The 15,861-nt window shown below is 56.5% G+C and overlaps 5 protein-coding genes across 5 annotated transcripts; 3 read left to right on the forward strand and 2 right to left on the reverse strand.

Annotated features, from left to right (window-relative positions):
- Positions 1–846: 846 nt before the first annotated feature.
- Positions 847–2,581, reverse strand: M421DRAFT_74875 (DnaJ-domain-containing protein; the record flags this gene model as incomplete). Its single annotated transcript, XM_033597081.1, has 2 exons — positions 847–2,416; positions 2,472–2,581. The coding sequence occupies 2 exons, from the start codon at positions 2,579–2,581 to the stop codon at positions 847–849; spliced, it is 1,680 nt and encodes a 559-aa protein (XP_033443829.1).
- A 714-nt stretch (positions 2,582–3,295) lies between these two features.
- On the forward strand, positions 3,296–4,975 carry M421DRAFT_309177 (RING-14 protein). Its single transcript, XM_033589188.1, has 2 exons — positions 3,296–4,672; positions 4,723–4,975. The coding sequence occupies exons 1-2, from the start codon at positions 3,433–3,435 to the stop codon at positions 4,863–4,865; spliced, it is 1,383 nt and encodes a 460-aa protein (XP_033443830.1). The 5' UTR covers positions 3,296–3,432; the 3' UTR covers positions 4,866–4,975.
- Positions 4,976–8,560: 3,585 nt separating this feature from the next.
- M421DRAFT_104326 (tyrosinase) lies at positions 8,561–10,816 on the forward strand (the record flags this gene model as incomplete). The annotated part of the gene is made up of 1 exon (XM_033587004.1): positions 8,561–10,816. One exon carries the CDS (start codon positions 8,561–8,563, stop codon positions 10,814–10,816), a length of 2,256 nt encoding a protein of 751 aa, XP_033443831.1.
- A 2,081-nt stretch (positions 10,817–12,897) lies between these two features.
- On the forward strand, positions 12,898–14,164 carry M421DRAFT_74888 (ribonuclease M; the record flags this gene model as incomplete). The annotated part of the gene is made up of 2 exons (XM_033597083.1): positions 12,898–13,136; positions 13,195–14,164. The coding sequence occupies 2 exons, from the start codon at positions 12,898–12,900 to the stop codon at positions 14,162–14,164; spliced, it is 1,209 nt and encodes a 402-aa protein (XP_033443832.1).
- A 77-nt stretch (positions 14,165–14,241) lies between these two features.
- M421DRAFT_9531 (uncharacterized protein) lies at positions 14,242–15,323 on the reverse strand (the record flags this gene model as incomplete). The annotated part of the gene is made up of 3 exons (XM_033598298.1): positions 14,242–14,514; positions 14,559–15,154; positions 15,200–15,323. 3 exons carry the CDS (start codon positions 15,321–15,323, stop codon positions 14,242–14,244), a joined length of 993 nt encoding a protein of 330 aa, XP_033443833.1.
- Positions 15,324–15,861: the final 538 nt, after the last annotated feature.

Here is a 15,861-nt window from a genome sequence, read left to right on the forward strand (position 1 = left end):
TATATGCCCTTCGGGAGGCGAGATGGTGGACTTTGTCCCTATTAACTAGACGTAAAATGAATACCAACCAACACCAACCAACCAACCAACCAGCTTCAACATTCAGATCTCAAGTGTAGATATACATCATCCATCAACCAGCCAGCTCCCCAACCACGAAGCGGCCGCAGCCTCACCCTGCCCGCATTCACCTATAGCTTCGAAGTCGAGATGAAATGTGGTCTGCGCGTAGAAGATTCGCCATGCCTCCAAGTATTCAAGTGTCGCGGCGAGCCAAGAAGAGGTTCAACCAGGCCACTGCTCACGGTGGCAGCTGTATTTGCAGACCGTTTGGCGCTTTCACTGCGAGAACAGGGCGGATATTACTCAGGCGGCGCGAGCGTACTCAGACCCTGTCATGCAGCGTGCGGGAGTCGAAAAGGGAATACCAGGCGGTGGCGGGGCCGTGTCGTTGGTGGGGAGGAGAGGTGGAAGATAGATGCACAAAAAGCGCGTACATCGTGTCGCAGAGAATCAACAAGCCTTATAAGAAGCCTATTTAGGGGTATAAGTGAAGTCTAGATTTTGCCACTGTTTAGCTGTGACACTTTGGAAATCGTCGCTGGGATGCGTTTCTAGCAACAGCTAGAGCTTCTTTCTGCACCAACTCCACAGCACCGACGCAATGCGCTCATAACTCATGACTCGTAGCACACCATGCTCTGCGACGCATCGTGCATTCCTGCTTCACCGTTCCTTTTCTCCACTTCCTTCACTTCCTCTTTTTCTTCACTTCCTTCACTTCCTCTTTTTCTCCACTTCCTTCACTTCCTCTTTTTCTTCACTTCCTTCACTTCCTCTATTTCTTCACTTCCTCCCCTTCTTCCCCCCCGCCACGCTCTTCAGCGCCGCATGCTTGGGGAACTTCTTGAGGTGGTCGTGCAGCTTCGTCTTGGACGGGAACTCGGCGTCGCACCCGGCGCACTTGTTGTCGCAAGCGGATTGCTCCGTTTCTGCTTGCTTGGCTGCCTTCTTCATCTTCTTCAGTTTCGCTGCGCCGATCTTTGGCGCTGTTGATGGGATTGTTGAGAGGGTTGGTGGGGATGGGGGTGTGTCGGCCGTCGAGAGATCCTCGGTTTTTGTTGTGGTGTCCTCCGCGTTGTTGTCTAGCTTGGGATCCTCTGCCTTTGTCGTGACGACCTCCACATTGTCTATCTCAAGATCCCCAGCCTTGGTCGTGACCTCCTCGACATTGTCGATCTCAAGATCCTCAGCCTTGGTCGTGACCTCGTCCACATTGTCGATCTCAAGATCCTCAGCCTTGGTCGTGACCTCCTCCACATTGTCGATCTCAAGATCCTCAGCCTTCGTGGCCTCGTCCACACCATCGTCGTCCAACGTATAAGTCTGCGTCTCCACCGCATCCGCATAGTCGTCCGCAGGCGTCAGGACGCCACTGCTACCACCAAAGTCATCCAGATCCAAATGTGCGTTGTCCTTTTGCATCTTGCGCGTCAGTTGTTTCAGGGCCTTCTGGTGCTTCTTGCTCTTCTCGTGAGCCTCGTACTGGCGCTCGCTCTTGAACGTCTTGCTGCAGGCCACGCACTCGAAGTGCTCCTCCTCGACGTCCGACTCGGACTCGTCCAGCTCGCTCGCGGGTCGCTCCGTGGCCCAGCTCGGCAGCTCCTGCGCCTCACGCTCCAGCTTGGCGTTCAGCTCGGCGCGGGCCCTCGCTGCCTGTGCCTTGCGCTGCTCGCGCTGGGCTTTCGCCTTGTCTTCGGCGGACCGTGTGTCGGGCGTGTACCGGGGGTCGCGCTTGCGGACGAATGCTACCAGTGCTCTGACTGCCTCGTTGAACTCGCGCCGCCCGTCGTCGCGGTGCTTTTTGTTCTCCTTCTCGGCCAGCCTCCTCGTGTAGCGGTCCGGGGCGTCGGCGAGCCGGTACACGTCGAGCCAGGCGAAGCTCTTCGCCGTCGCAAAGCCGTCCCAGGCGGCGTAGAAGTCGCGCACGACGCCCTCGTAGTCATCGTCCTTGTGGCCAAAGGGCGGGTAGTGCGGCAAGTCGACGCCCTCGTAGTCGGCGGCATACTCCTCCTCCTTGGCCAGCTGCTCGAACGTGTCCCGCACGAAGCCGAAGAAGCCGCTTGGGGCGTCCGTGTACTGCACGTTGCTGCGGAAGCGGCCCATCATGCGCGTCAGCTCCTCGGGCGTCGTGACCTTCATGTTGCCCTGGTACTGGTCCTCGCCCGAGCCCTCGCCGGTCCCGCCGCGCAGGATGTCGGCCTCGTGTGCATCGTACCAGGCGCGCTCCTGCTCGTCCGACAAGACCTGGTAGGCGTGCTGGACGTCGGCGAAGAGGGCCGTCGTGCGCTCGACGTCGCCATAGTTGCGGTCGGGGTGCAGCTCGAGAGCCTTCCTGCGATATGCCTTCTTGAGTCTGCACGGATTAACATGACGGCGTCTATGAGTAAATCCGCCATGGCATGACGCACTCGTCCTGGGTCGCGGTCCGCTCCACGCTCAGCAGCTCGTAGTAGCTGGTCTTGATCGCCCCGCCGTCCGCCGGCTCGGCCGCCCCGCCTGTCGACTGCGATGCGCCCATGGTGAAGTCGCTCAACGCTCAGGCGCTCGGTCGAGTTGCTGTGGCTTTCGAAGCGCGCCAATGTCATCGGAACCAGGGCCAGCGCGATCGGAACGGCTGTGCGCGCGCGCGGTGATTGGGCCGGCAGACGGCAGGCGAAAACCCTGAGCAGACAGTGACAAGGCGACAGCGCGTCAAGAGCCACTAGCCACAGCACCGAAAAACGGACTGCGCGTTTTTCATCATTGACGCATGTCGTGCTTGCTTTTTCTTTATAAAGCGGACATGCCCCGTGGCGCCGCAGCAAGCCTGGAGACTGGCGAGTTGCTGGATATTTACTGGCGAGTTACTGGATATTTACTGGCGACTTACTGGATATTTACTGGCGAGTTACTGGATATTTACTGGCGACTTACTGGATATTTACTGGCGACTTACTGGATATTTACTGGCGAGTTACTGGATATTTACTGGCGACTTACTGGATATTTACTGGCGACTTACTGGATATTTACTGGCGAGTTACTGGACATTCACGGGAGCACGGCAACCGGCATGCACGCATCGAGACTCGTCCACGTCTCAAAACTCACATGACCGCTGCATAACATCATAAGATCCCAACAAAGAGCTGGAGAATATCGACTGCGCAGGGCGGCGACACCTTTACCACTTCCTCAAGATATTGGATGCACCGACAACGACGCTTGATCGCCGCAGGGAGCTGGCTTGCGCCCTAGAAACAATTTGCCGCGGACAAAGCTTTACAGGCCATTCCCAGGACCCGTCCCGCGCCCACGTGGTCGCGTTCCTGCCCTTGAGTCGCCAGCCCTATCTGCTACCGCGGTTGACGCACCGCACCAAACGCAGCCATGAAGTTCGGCCATGTTTTCAAGCAATGCCTGCGAAACGAGGGTTTCCCACCCGAGTGGGTCGACTCGGCCATTTCCTACAGCCAGCTCAAGAAGGTCATCAACCGCCTGACCGACGAGCTGCAGCAGGTCGGCCTTGACCCGCAGACCCTGTCGAAGCTGCTGAAGCACGTCGAGGACTACAATGCCTCGGCTGACCAAGACGGCGACGAGGGCCGCCCGTTTGAGTACATCCTGAACGGCGACGGCGTCGAGACCAAGTCGGCCAAGGCGAAGAAGTTGTTCCATCCGAAATTGCTCTTCTACGTCGACGAGAAGAACGGCCATGTCGACAGCGCCAGCATTGACGAGGAAACGAAGCGCAAGCTGCAGATGCTGGCAGTCGAGACCGGCATGACCGACCTGCGCGTGTTCGACGCAGACTCGCAGAAGCCAGAGTCCGAGACGCCAGGGCCCGACACACCCACCCAGGGCTCGCGGCCGGGCTACCGCACCGTCGAAGTCCCGCTAACCTCCGACACGGAGTTCTTCACGCAGCTGACGACGTCCATTGCGGGGCTGGAGAAGCTGCAGGAGCGCGAGGAAAAGCGCATGCACTCTTCCATCGAACAACTCGGCTCCCAAATCGCCAAGCTAACCGACGCGAACAAGCGCTCCAACAAGAAAACAATCACCGCCTGGCGCCAGGTCTTCCAGATGTACATTGAAGAAGGCATATTCTTCGGCACCACGGAAAGCGACCACAAATCGCACGACGCCGACAAAGCAACGCAACGTCTCGCGACCTTTAGCAACAAGATCGCGCGCGCGGGCCTCGTCGAGAAATTCTCAAAGAAAGACAACATGGCCGCGCTCAACACGTTCATGCACCTCAACCGCGAGATCCTGCAGGGCCTGCGCTTCGGCGAGATCAACCGCGCGGCCATGCTGAAGATCCTGAAGAAATTCGACAAGCGCACCGCGCTGGGCGTCAAGCGCGCGTTTCCCCGCCAGGTCGCCTACCCGGACTTCAGCGAGCACCTGGCCAAGGCCGTGTGCGCCCAGGTCCACACGCAGATCCTGAGCCATGTGCCACAGCTCGACGATTACAGCTGTCCCATGTGCTGCGAGATCGAGTGGCGGCCGGTCAAGTTGAGCTGCGGGCATGTGTTTTGTATTCGGTGCTTGATTGTGATGCAGAACAATAAGCAGCACAATTGTCCGTTTTGCAGGGCGAAGAGCGTATTCGACGCGAATTCAGGTAGGTCGCGTTGCACGAATCCTCGAAGCCAGACTAACACCACCGCCCAGACAACCTCGACACGGAACTCGCCGCGTTCCTGAAGAAATGGTTCCCCGACGAGGTCAAAGCCAAGCAGCGCTACAACGAGCACATGGCTGGCGTCGACCAGTACGGCGAGGTGTACGCCGAAGCAAAGTGCGTCGTCATGTAGTCCCCTTATGCTTGTAGTTCCCCTCCTCGTGCTTGTGCTTGAGGGGACCACTGGCAAGGGGCCTGTGTTGAGAAGTCGTGCTAAGACTGCGCAGGTTCTTCCGCGGAGGCAGTCTCTGGTACGTTAACCTCTTGAGATTTCGCAACGCCAAGACTTGTGCTGACACAAAGCAGGCATATGGTATGACCTCGACGCCGAGAACGAGCGAGCGTGGAGGGCTTAGGGTTTGAGACATTGGTTGGCGTTGACGCGTGCATGTGGTGGTTTGAGTTTTGATTCGCATAAGATACCCCCGTTTGCGAGAGTTGCATGATAGACTGTTGATGCCCGTTTCATGTGCATATAGACGATGTACAGAATTGAATATCCGATTGTCGTGTTTGTCTTAAGGCTGGAATGTGCCCTGTCTTGGTGGCCGGAGCGTGTCCGCGTGCTTGTCGAGACCTGAGCGGTGTCGTGCGATAGGGCGATGGCGATGTGCATATAACAAGTTCAGTCCTTGGGGGAAGAGGGTTAGCAGAGGGTATTGAAAGCGGTGGATAGAGGTCTGTGTTTTTGGTCAAGTAATTGATGATAAGTTGAGCTAGCCCTCTACCATGCTTTGATAATGCTTGGCTACTTCACCTCCACCGTGAATGGGGGTCCGTGCAAGAGACGGGCCAGAGCCGTTTTGATTAGGATCGATGAGGATCGATGGTAAATGGATGATTTTCAGAAAGACGTGTTGGGGTTGATGAAGTCGTGGCGTGCTGTGCCGCAGCTGCCATTTGCCTGCACGCTGTTGCCGCGTGAAGGTGAGAGTGACCCACGTGCGAGGGCCTACTTGCGTCACATTGCATGCCAGCTTCTTTTGCTCGACCTCTGAGCGCGTCGCTTTCATAACTACGACACAGGCTCGATTTACCCAGTCATTGTCACGCCATCGAGAGCGGGCTTCAGCATGCACTTTCATTTTTCATAGCTCCCCCGGGAAGTGTGCGACAAGATCTACAAATTCGCCCTTGTACCCTATGATGATGTCCTCCACGTCTCATGGCCGTCCAATCTCCATGAGAATCAAAGATTGAGGGTCGCTTTCACGATAACGAAGAGACAAGCATTCCTTTTTTCCACGTACGCAAAAGTGTCTGCTCGAGGCCAAGAAAGTCTTCTACAACGAGGTGGAATATTTCTTCACTGGAGAGGTCCTTGACGAGCTTGTGTTGATGCTATTGCAAACCAGGTCTGAAGACTTGTTCCGACACAGTTGCAACAGATTGTTCTCGGGTCATGAGAGGGCGGTGGGTGGACACGTGTGGGACAGCAAGCGCTGGGGAGACTGACCACCTGAGGAGTTTCTGTCGCAGGATTGGACTGTTGCAGACTTTGAGCGAGCTCAGGAGTATCTTCGTGGAGGCTGCCTTGTTCATGCGCATGGCTTTCTACCTGGTTGAGGTAAGCTTCAGTACCCGCAGCCTACGCGAGCGATGTCGTGAAGAATGGAGGCGAGATAAAGTCCAGCAAGGCAACTACCTATGTGACGATCGGTCAATTAAACGACGTCTTTGTGAAGTGAAATTGCCATTTTGGCAAGGCTGTCACGAAGTGCCTGTTAAGCAGATGCTTGTGTTAGCATCACTTCCGTACTTGATTTAGAAGCAGTCGTGAAGGGCATCCTAAAAGCGGCGGCACAAAACGACGAACGAGGCGGTGTATAGGTTGAGACAGATGATATCGGAGCGGATCAAGATCAGCAACGATACGTTGGCAACACAACGGCAGGAATCACATGGGCAAAGCCGCCACTGCTTGGAGGAAAGGTTCTATACATGTAAAGACCAATCAAGAATCAGTACACTAAACTCGCGCTCGATCCGCTTTGTGGAATGGCCCCGCTCTCTGTCCTGCTGTCGCTCGAGTGGTGTGAAACCAAGCCACGGCGCTGCAGATGGCTTCATCATGTAGGTGTATGCGCGGCGTCGCTATGGGACATTTGTCATCGCGGCCAACGGCCAAGTGTGCGCGAGCGTACAACAGCGTATAGCATCGACTTAAGGAGGTCAACTTTTGCCGGGCGTCGGTCTCCGTGACGCGCACGCATTGAGGTACCGAGATACAGATCTGCACGTCGTCCGCTATATCTAGACGAGGGTGATTTTAAGTATGCTTGGCATTGTCGTTCTCGTGTTTATGGGGGGAGGACGTCATATGTGTTCGTTGTTCGTTTATGCGCTCGTAAAGGGAGCGCAGCGTGTTTTGAAACTTGAGGACGATGGGTTGCCGCGCTTGAAACAGACGAATGTGCTTCGACCGCGCCAGAAGAGTAACAAAACAACAAGACTTGTTTTATCCAGCTTTTGACTTCGCTGACCTCCTCGCGCTCTGTGTGGGTGTCGCTGCAGAGAGACTATATTGTCGCTCGTACCTGTAGCAATCTCATAGGGTTTCCCTGACAGTCCTGTTGAGATGGTGCCTGTCGATTTCGCCCCTCTTGACGCATGTAAGGCTTGTGAGCATTGCTTATGCAGTCAAGCTTTTGCTTGCTGTGGAGTGTGGAAACAGCTGTCGAATGAGCGACTTTACACCGTGATGACAGGTGGGTTGGTCGGTGGCTAAGCCTGCCGGTGGTGAAACATTGGCTTCTCGTCTGCTGCATCACACGAAGTTGTGGACTCAGGAAGCAGATCACCACATCCTCCAATTTGGGACGCCCGCGGAAACGGAAGGAGCGAGCGGCAATCTGTCCTGCTTTCGAGATGCCTGCTCCGCTGAGAACCGAAAGGGTCAACAATGAAATTCGACAGCTGCAAAGAGTAAGGAGATCAATGAATACGTCAGCTGAACCGCAACGATTCGTCCTGTGGTACGCTATGCAGTGATGATTGCAATCGCTCAAACACCGCTGACGACTGCACCAAACTGGATGCTGCTGGTCTCTTGACTCTTGCACAGTGGCTGCGTGCTAGTAGCAGCTCTGGGCGGTGCCGCGGTAGACGGCGAGCCGCTCGGAGGGTCCAGCGGGCCAGCGTGCTCGAGCGCATCTCTTCGTTTCGTGCGAGAACGAGCGGGTCGCGTCAATCTCACCAGCACTGTGAGCACCTCCACGTTCGTGTACAATCGCGTCAGGTTGCACTACGGGAGAGGCGCCTGCATCTCCAGGACATGAGGCGCCTGGTCGCGGCCTTTGGCGGAGCTGGCGTGAGCTCGCTTTGAAGCCTTTCGCTTCAGCAATTGGATGCCGTCCAAGCGCCCGCAGTTATGCGCGCTTTGGGGATAGTCAGGGGAAGGGATTAAAGCGAGCTGCCGTTTCAACGACGGGTCTCGCCAAATCCCCACCATTGCCATGCGCCGACCAATCACAGCTCCACGAGGGCCGCGAATACACCAGCGCCACCAGCTCCATCTCCACTGCTTCGCCTGCACTGGGCTTGACCCGGGTCAGCCCAATCCCAGTCGAGCATGGCCACGAGTAAGACGTTCGATATATGACCCGACAAGCCGCCCCTGCCTGCTCGCGGTAAACCTCTGATTCTTCGTTGTCTTTGACGTCGGGGTTTCTGTTCAGGACTTGCTTTTTCCTCTTACAGACCGAGGACTCGATCCGACGTCGTTTCGCTCTTTTGGACACGCATCGCTCTTTAATCGCATCTCCGCACCCGTATATCTTCGTCTGGTCATTGTTCTCGAAAAGTACATAGCATAGCATCGTCTTCACCATGGCAAACTTCAGCAAGCCCCAGAACATGACCACCATGTTGTTCGCATTTTTTGCTTTCCTCCAGTTCACAGCTGCGCTTGGACACGGAGCGCATCACCAACACCATGCTCGTCATTCCGAGTCCAAGGATACCATTCTGAAGAGGCAGATTGACGAAATCGCCGACAGCCTAGTTGCTCGTCAGTCGAGTGGATACACTGCCGTCACCGGTGTCTGCAGTACAAGTACCGGCAGCGACGGCACCTGCAACAGTAACGGCCGTGTCTCTGCTCCCCGTCTTGAGGTCCGTCAGTTGGCGCAGAACGCCGACCAGTGGAACTTGTACCTGCTTGGTATGGAGAGATTCCAGGCCAAGGACAAGAATGACAGGCTTTCGTACTACCAGGTCGCCGGTATCCATGGCCGTCCTTATGTCACCTGGAACAACTTCCCAACTCCTCTAGTCAACCAGGCCGGTTTCTGCCCTCACTCGCACACTCTGTTCGGTTCCTGGCACAGGCCTTACCTTGCCATCTACGAGCAAGCACTGTACCAGAGCGTGCAGGAGGTCATCAACACCTTCCCTGAGAGCCAGCGCAGCCGCTGGCAACAGGCTGCCTCGACCTTGCGTATGCCCTACTGGGACTGGGCGCAGGATGGCGGCAGCGCTACTGTTCCTACCCTGATCCGCGACCAGACTGTCACGGTCACTAAGCCTTCTGGCCGCGTGACCATCCCCAATCCTTTGTACTCGTACAGCTGGGGCAGCTCTCTGCCTTCTGAGATTGGTGGTGGACCTTGGAGCAACTGGCCCAACACTCTCCGTCGTCCTGTTGCCAACCCTACCCGAAGCAACAACAACGAGATGAACGCCCGCTTCAACGCCATGCGCGTGTCTCTCCGTGATCGTGTCTTTGCGCTGTTCGCCAGCAAGCAGGCATGGGGTTCTGCTTCCACTTCCCAGATCGGTGTCCGTACCGACTCGAGCGGCAGCGGTATTGACAGCTTCGAGTCTATCCACGACTCCGTCCACAACACCGCTGGCGGTGAGACTGGTGGCCACATGTACTACCTCGACATCTCATCCTTCGATCCCATCTTCTGGCTCCACCACACCAACATCGATCGTCTGCTCGCCATGTACCAGTTGATTGTCCCCAACACGTACGTCGCTAACGGAAACATCAACCACAACATGGCCCAGTGGAACCAGGGTGAGGCCAAAAACAGCTACACTCCTCTTAAGCCGTTCACCAAGAACAGCGCTGGTGACTACTTCACCTCCCAGGACGTCAAGGAGACTCGTGTGCTCGGATACTACTACCCCGAGACCAGCGAGCGTACCTACTCGCAGGTCGCCAGCGCTGTAACCAGCATCTACGGTGCCGGCAAGAGCACCCTGAGCAGGCGTACTGACAACGAGACCTCCTCCGAGACTGGCCAGTACCAGGGCCGTCCTCTCCAGGAGGGTGACTACCACCACGTTCTCAACATCATTGCTGACAAGTACGCTATGGAGGGCTCTTACACCGTCCACTGCTTCATCGGCAAGTCCAGCTCCAACTCTACCTCCAACTCGACCCTGCCATCTTCGAACTCGACCGCGCCCTACCCCATCTCCAACTCTACCGCTCCCTACACCAACGGCACCAGTGGTGAGGCTGACTACGACCCATCGACGGACTACACCCAGGATCCCAACTACGTCGGCGCCTACGGTGTGCTCGGCGGCCAGATGGTCATGAACTCGTCCTACCCCGTCATGACCTCCGGCTCCCTTCCTCTGACCACCTGCCTCCAGGGCAAGGAAGCCTCCGGCGAGCTTAAGTCGCTGCACCCCGACGACGTCGAGCCGTACCTCGCCGAGAACCTGTACTACAAAATCGTCGGCGTCAAGGGCGAGCTGAACCCAGAGGACATCCCTAACTTCCACGTCTCGGCCAAGTGCACAAAGGTCGTCCCCGCCGCGTCCGAGGGCGATCTGCCCGACCTCAGCGCGCCGTACCAGGAACTGCCCCAGGCCACCAAGAACAAGCCTGCCGGCAAGCCGTTCACGTACACGCCGACCCCCATCGACATTGCGCTGCCCGAGGGCGACTACGAGGAGGGCGGCTCGTCGTCCAGCCAGCCGTCCGGTACCTCGCCTGCGACTAGCTACCCGACTGGTGTCTTCCCGTACCCGACTCTGCCGTGGGAGGAGCAGGGATACTGCGTTACGCAGCAGACGATTGAGTACGTTGATCAGGAGGGCAACTTTTTGTACGCTGAGATGTAAATCGCGTCTATGTTTTCCGGAGACGGTGTGGATAGACCGAGGGGATTTGACATGTGTATATTTTTTTCTTTGCATAATACCTTCCCATGTAAAATGACATGAGGATCTTCTTTCCTTGACTCTGACGATACGGCCAATTCTACAAAAAGTCCAGTGTTGTGCTCATCAGTCTTCGCGCTTTGTGCACCACCCGCATCGCAACCGGTATGTCAAATATGTCGTCTATTTAAGCTCACTGCAAGCAAAGGCAGTAATCACGGTACGCTCATCTCGTGCCGCGCAACCATGTCTTCCATCATGCAGGGTCGATCTTGCGTTCATTTTGCGATGACGCGTCGGCGGCACATCGGCGGGGGTGCAATCTGGAACGATGAGATATCCTTGTCAGCTTCATTACAGTGAGACTACTCCAAACATGAATGACCACAACACCAGAACACAGTCTGTGTAAGACATGTGCGTTGAACGCTAAGCTATGTAGCGCTCGAGACATACTCAAATGTTCGCTTATTGCGGGTTGCACTGCTGCACTGCGGGCTTGGGAAAGTCTCGCACACCGGCATCTGCCATTGAGATCACTCTTAAAGGCTTAGTTTAGATAAAGTTGAATCCAAATGGCTGCTTCAGAAGGATCAGAGTATGGGCAGCCCGTAACGAGTTGAAAGGCGGCATGGAGTGATGCTGAGACTAATATTTCGTTTTCTCAAGACCGCGCAGTACAGACTCCAGCGAAAGGAGGTGCGTAGGAGGTATTGTGGCATTTTGGTACGGGATGGTTCCGAATGTGCTCTGCCGAAACCTATCCTCCCTAATTTCATCGTCGAAGTGAGGTTCGACACCATCCACTGGACGCTACCGCGTCACGCTCGCCACGCATCGAGAGCAAAGCTCATCCGTGTTCGAATCGTATGAAGGGCTTTGACCCGACTCACGAGAGCCTGGGAAGAAGATGGCGCAGTCATTCGAACTGGCTAGTCGACAGCGCGTCGCAAGGAGGCAGAAGTACATCGGAAAGATGGTTGATAGCCTGACAAAGGCCCACTGCAAGTGCCAAATTTCAGCGATGAGATGTTGACGATGTGTTAGGAGAACTGTGAATGAGCATCCCGCTGGAGCCTTGTTTCGCTCGCTTGGGTCTTGGTATGTCAGTAGACGCGGTGACGTCCAGGCTGACACCAACTCCCACGGTAGAAGAGTGATGACGCAGGGAACATCTTCTGGCTCGCGCTCTCAAGTCCAGCTCACGTTGTAAGGAGCATCCGATATTAGGAGCGACTGCTAAGCTGTAGAGTCTAGTGCAGTCTTCACGTATGAGCGCAAAGGGCAGAGTGAGCCCGTGCACGAGCATATGCCATTCCCGAATCGACGAAACCCTCGTTACCAAGGCCGGAAAGTGCTGCAGTCATTGTTCAGCATGTACCGTGTGTCGTGTCTCGTTGAAAGCGTTGTCGATGCCGTCGGCGCCCGCCTCATCTGCTCCACAATCTCCCCGCCGCTAGTGCGTCACTGATAAGACCAGCCTCGGAACGGCCAACGCAGGGCAATCCAGGCACCGCAGCGTATGCACGCGATAGCCGCAGCTGACTGGCCGCACCGCCGCAGATCACCATGAGGCTCGAAACCGCACGCCGTGTGACCAGTCCCCTTGTGATGCCCTGGGACTGCGCCCTGAGTGGCTGACGCCTCGGTGCTTGGATACATCAACACCGAGCCCTACCCAACATCTTCCTCCTATCACCCACAGCCTATTCCTACGTGCTCCTCGATTCCCTCCCTTGATCATCTCCGAGGTTGTACTACCTGCTGTACCCGTCGAGCTAGCAACCACCTTCCGAATCGACACCAAGTCCGCCACCACACCGGCATCAACGCGCGAATCAGACACCCGGACGTCAAGGCGTGAAGGAACAGCTGCCGCTACGGGAGAGGTTCGCCCCGCAAAGCTTCTCGACGCTTGTGCTGCTTGCCAGAGCTACTGCAGCATCGCAATCAAGATGCCCGTCATGCTGGACTCGCCGGAGCTGCTGGCCGCTGTACAAAGCGTGGCCACGCCCGCCGTGTTTGAGGCGGTATCGACAGCCATGCCTTCTCTCCGGACCCTCGGCCAGCTTGCGCTCGGCGGCGCGCAGATGGTGCTCGCGCAGGGCGCTGTGAACCCGTTCCAGTCGTGCTCGAACCCGCAGTTGAGCTGCCACAACACAACGGTCGTGGAGAACCTATGCTGCTTCAATGCACCGGGTGGCCAGCTGCTGCAGACGCAGTTCTGGGACACGCATCCCGTCACAGGACCGGTGGACAGCTGGACGCTCCACGGGCTATGGTGCGTCCCCTTGTTGACTTAAGTCAATAACAACGAGCATAGTAGCTGATTGAAACAGGCCCGACCGCTGCGACGGCACCTACGACGCCAACTGCGACTCATCACGCTCCTACAGCAACATCTCGGCGATCCTGAAATCCTTCGGCGCAGACGACACCCTCTCCTTCATGCAGACGTACTGGAAAGACTACTCGGGCAACGACGAGTCCTTTTGGTACCACGAGTGGAGCAAGCACGGCACCTGCATCAGCACGCTGGAGCCCGAGTGCTACGCCGAGCACAAGCCCACGGAGGAAGTAGTCGACTACTTCAACCGCGCCGTCAGCTTGTTCAAAACGCTGCCATCGTACGACTGGCTGGCGGCCGCCGGCATCGTGCCCAGCAGCAGCACAACCTACACCTTCGCCGCGATCCAGGCTGCGCTCGCCGCCCAGCGCCCGGGCGTCGAAGTAACCCTGGGCTGCAAGTCCGGCCAGCTGAACGAGATCTGGTACCATTACGACGTGCGCGGCAGTCTGCAGACGGGCGACTTCGTGCCCGCCAACCCGGACGGGACAAAGTCAACGTGCCCGCAGACAGGCATCAAGTACCTCCCCAAGTCCGCCAGCCAGCCCACCGCAACCACAACTGCAGGCAGCCCAGCGCCAACGAGCACGGCTGCCCCCGGCACTCCGTTCAGCGGGAAGGGTTACGTCAATGTCGAACTTGCGGGGAGCGCGAAGGGGTGTATTATCAGCAAGGGGACGTGGTACACGACGGGCACCTGCGCGACGTTCACTGCGAGCGAGGCCGGCGACGGCTTCACACTGACGAGTTCAAAGGGCAAATGCGGCATCGTTGGGGGCGCGCTGACGTGCGACGCGAGCGTGAGCTCCGGCACCGCGTTCACTGCTGTAAATGGCAGTCTGGCTGCTGGCGGCAATGCTGTGTGGAGTGCGGACCAGGCGGCGAGTGGAAGCACACAGGTCACCGTTTACGCTGGCGGTGACCACGCGCAGCAGTTTGCGTTGACGTGGCAGAGCGCGTAGATGTAGAAGCATCATTCATAGATTGTCCGGGTATCAAACGCCCCCAATGCACATCAGGTTCCAACACATCCCATCCCCTACTTCCCTTTCAGCTTCACCTGCCGAGCAGACTTTCTAAGGCTGCCTTCGCGCAGAAACGATCCCGAGTGAAGCTCCAATAGCGTGAACTCCTCGACGCTATTCTCCTTCCGATTCGGTGGTATGGACTTGCTTACGGACGCTCTCTTGGAGCTCTTTGTGGCCTTCTGGGCGACGCCGCGGGTCGTGGCGCCTTGCTTCTTTGGTGGCGAGGTCTTGGACAGCGTGCTGGGCAGACTTGGACTGTTCTGGGCTGTAAAGGCGCCTTTGATCTGGGCACGTCAGTCGTGCTGGCTTAATTGCTCGAGGAGCTTACCTTGATGTCCTCGTCTTTTTCCCCATCCGACAGCTTGGACGAGGCCGATGACAGCGTCGAGATAGTCGAGGCTGGACCTACGTTTTGTAGGATAGACACAGTCTTGACCGGGCTGGCTGGCGGCATTTCTGGCATCTTTACGCTGTTGCTTTCCCTCTTCGCTGGACTTGATTCTTCACATATGTCGTGACTTCTGTGCAGGATCTCGACTATCTCACCCGGCTCTGACCCAGGCTCGAAATCTCTGAGACCATCCACAGCGTCTTTGGTAGTCTGCGACTCCGCGTCGAATTTACCCTGGTACGCCATTTTGCTTTGCTTGGGCGTGCTGAGCAAGTCCACGGCGAAGCGGTGAATGCTTCCGGGACTTCGTCGAGCTTCGTCGGTCACCATAGTGTTCTCTGGCGCAGGGCACGGCGTATCTGGCTCCACAGTCAACCTCTTTGTGAGCGTGACGGTGCTGCTGCTAGAGAGAGGCTGTGCCGGCCCTGTGGTTGCAAGTTCGATCTGGACGTCATCTTCATCGTCAAGGAACATGGGAGGTCGCGGTGTAGGAGCGTGCGCAAGAGGATCCAGGCAGTCGTACTCGCGGTACACTACAGATTTGAGTAGGAGGCTTGAATCCTTTGAAAATTCCTTACCGCCATGCTCGTCATAGAAGCCATCTGAGTCCCACTTGTATGTGCCGTCGTAGAACTTGCGCGACCTCTCGGTGATGGCTAGGTCGGCTGGGAGAGGGCGCATAGTTGCGACAAGAGCTGTCATTGTGAATCTTGTAAAAGTTGCCTGAGAAAGGCAAAACCGTGACGTAGGTGGGCTTCGTTTTTTTGTTGGCTTGGTGTTGACCCAGTTGGGAAGTGAACGCAAATGGGCAGTCGCGCCAGGTGAAGCTGAAGGAAAGAGCAGTCGAGCACGTAGCGAACACCCCTCACCTACGAATAGAGAGCATGAACTCAGCCACAACGTAACGTCGACTTTGTCAAATTTACAATTGCAGACCACTCCGACTCCCTCAGGCTTGATCATGCTCTTGATGCACTGTGACAAAAGCGACGGCACAATGAATGAGGATGATCGACGGCAACGAAGAGCACAAAGCAGGTAAAAGTGACTTCTGGTTGAAAAGTCTAACCTTTGAGATCCATGCTACCCTGTAAAGATAATGCCTTGCCTGCCTTATGAGTACAGACACCATGATATAAACACCGTAAACGCCCCGAAAGCGCCGAGTCATACAACTGAGGACACTAGGACTGGCGCATCACTACGACAGAGCATCAAGGCTGAAGACCACACAGTCTTC

This window comes from Didymella exigua (genome assembly GCF_010094145.1).
Source record: "Didymella exigua CBS 183.55 unplaced genomic scaffold M421scaffold_48, whole genome shotgun sequence".
NCBI classification, from domain to species: domain Eukaryota; kingdom Fungi; phylum Ascomycota; class Dothideomycetes; order Pleosporales; family Didymellaceae; genus Didymella; species Didymella exigua.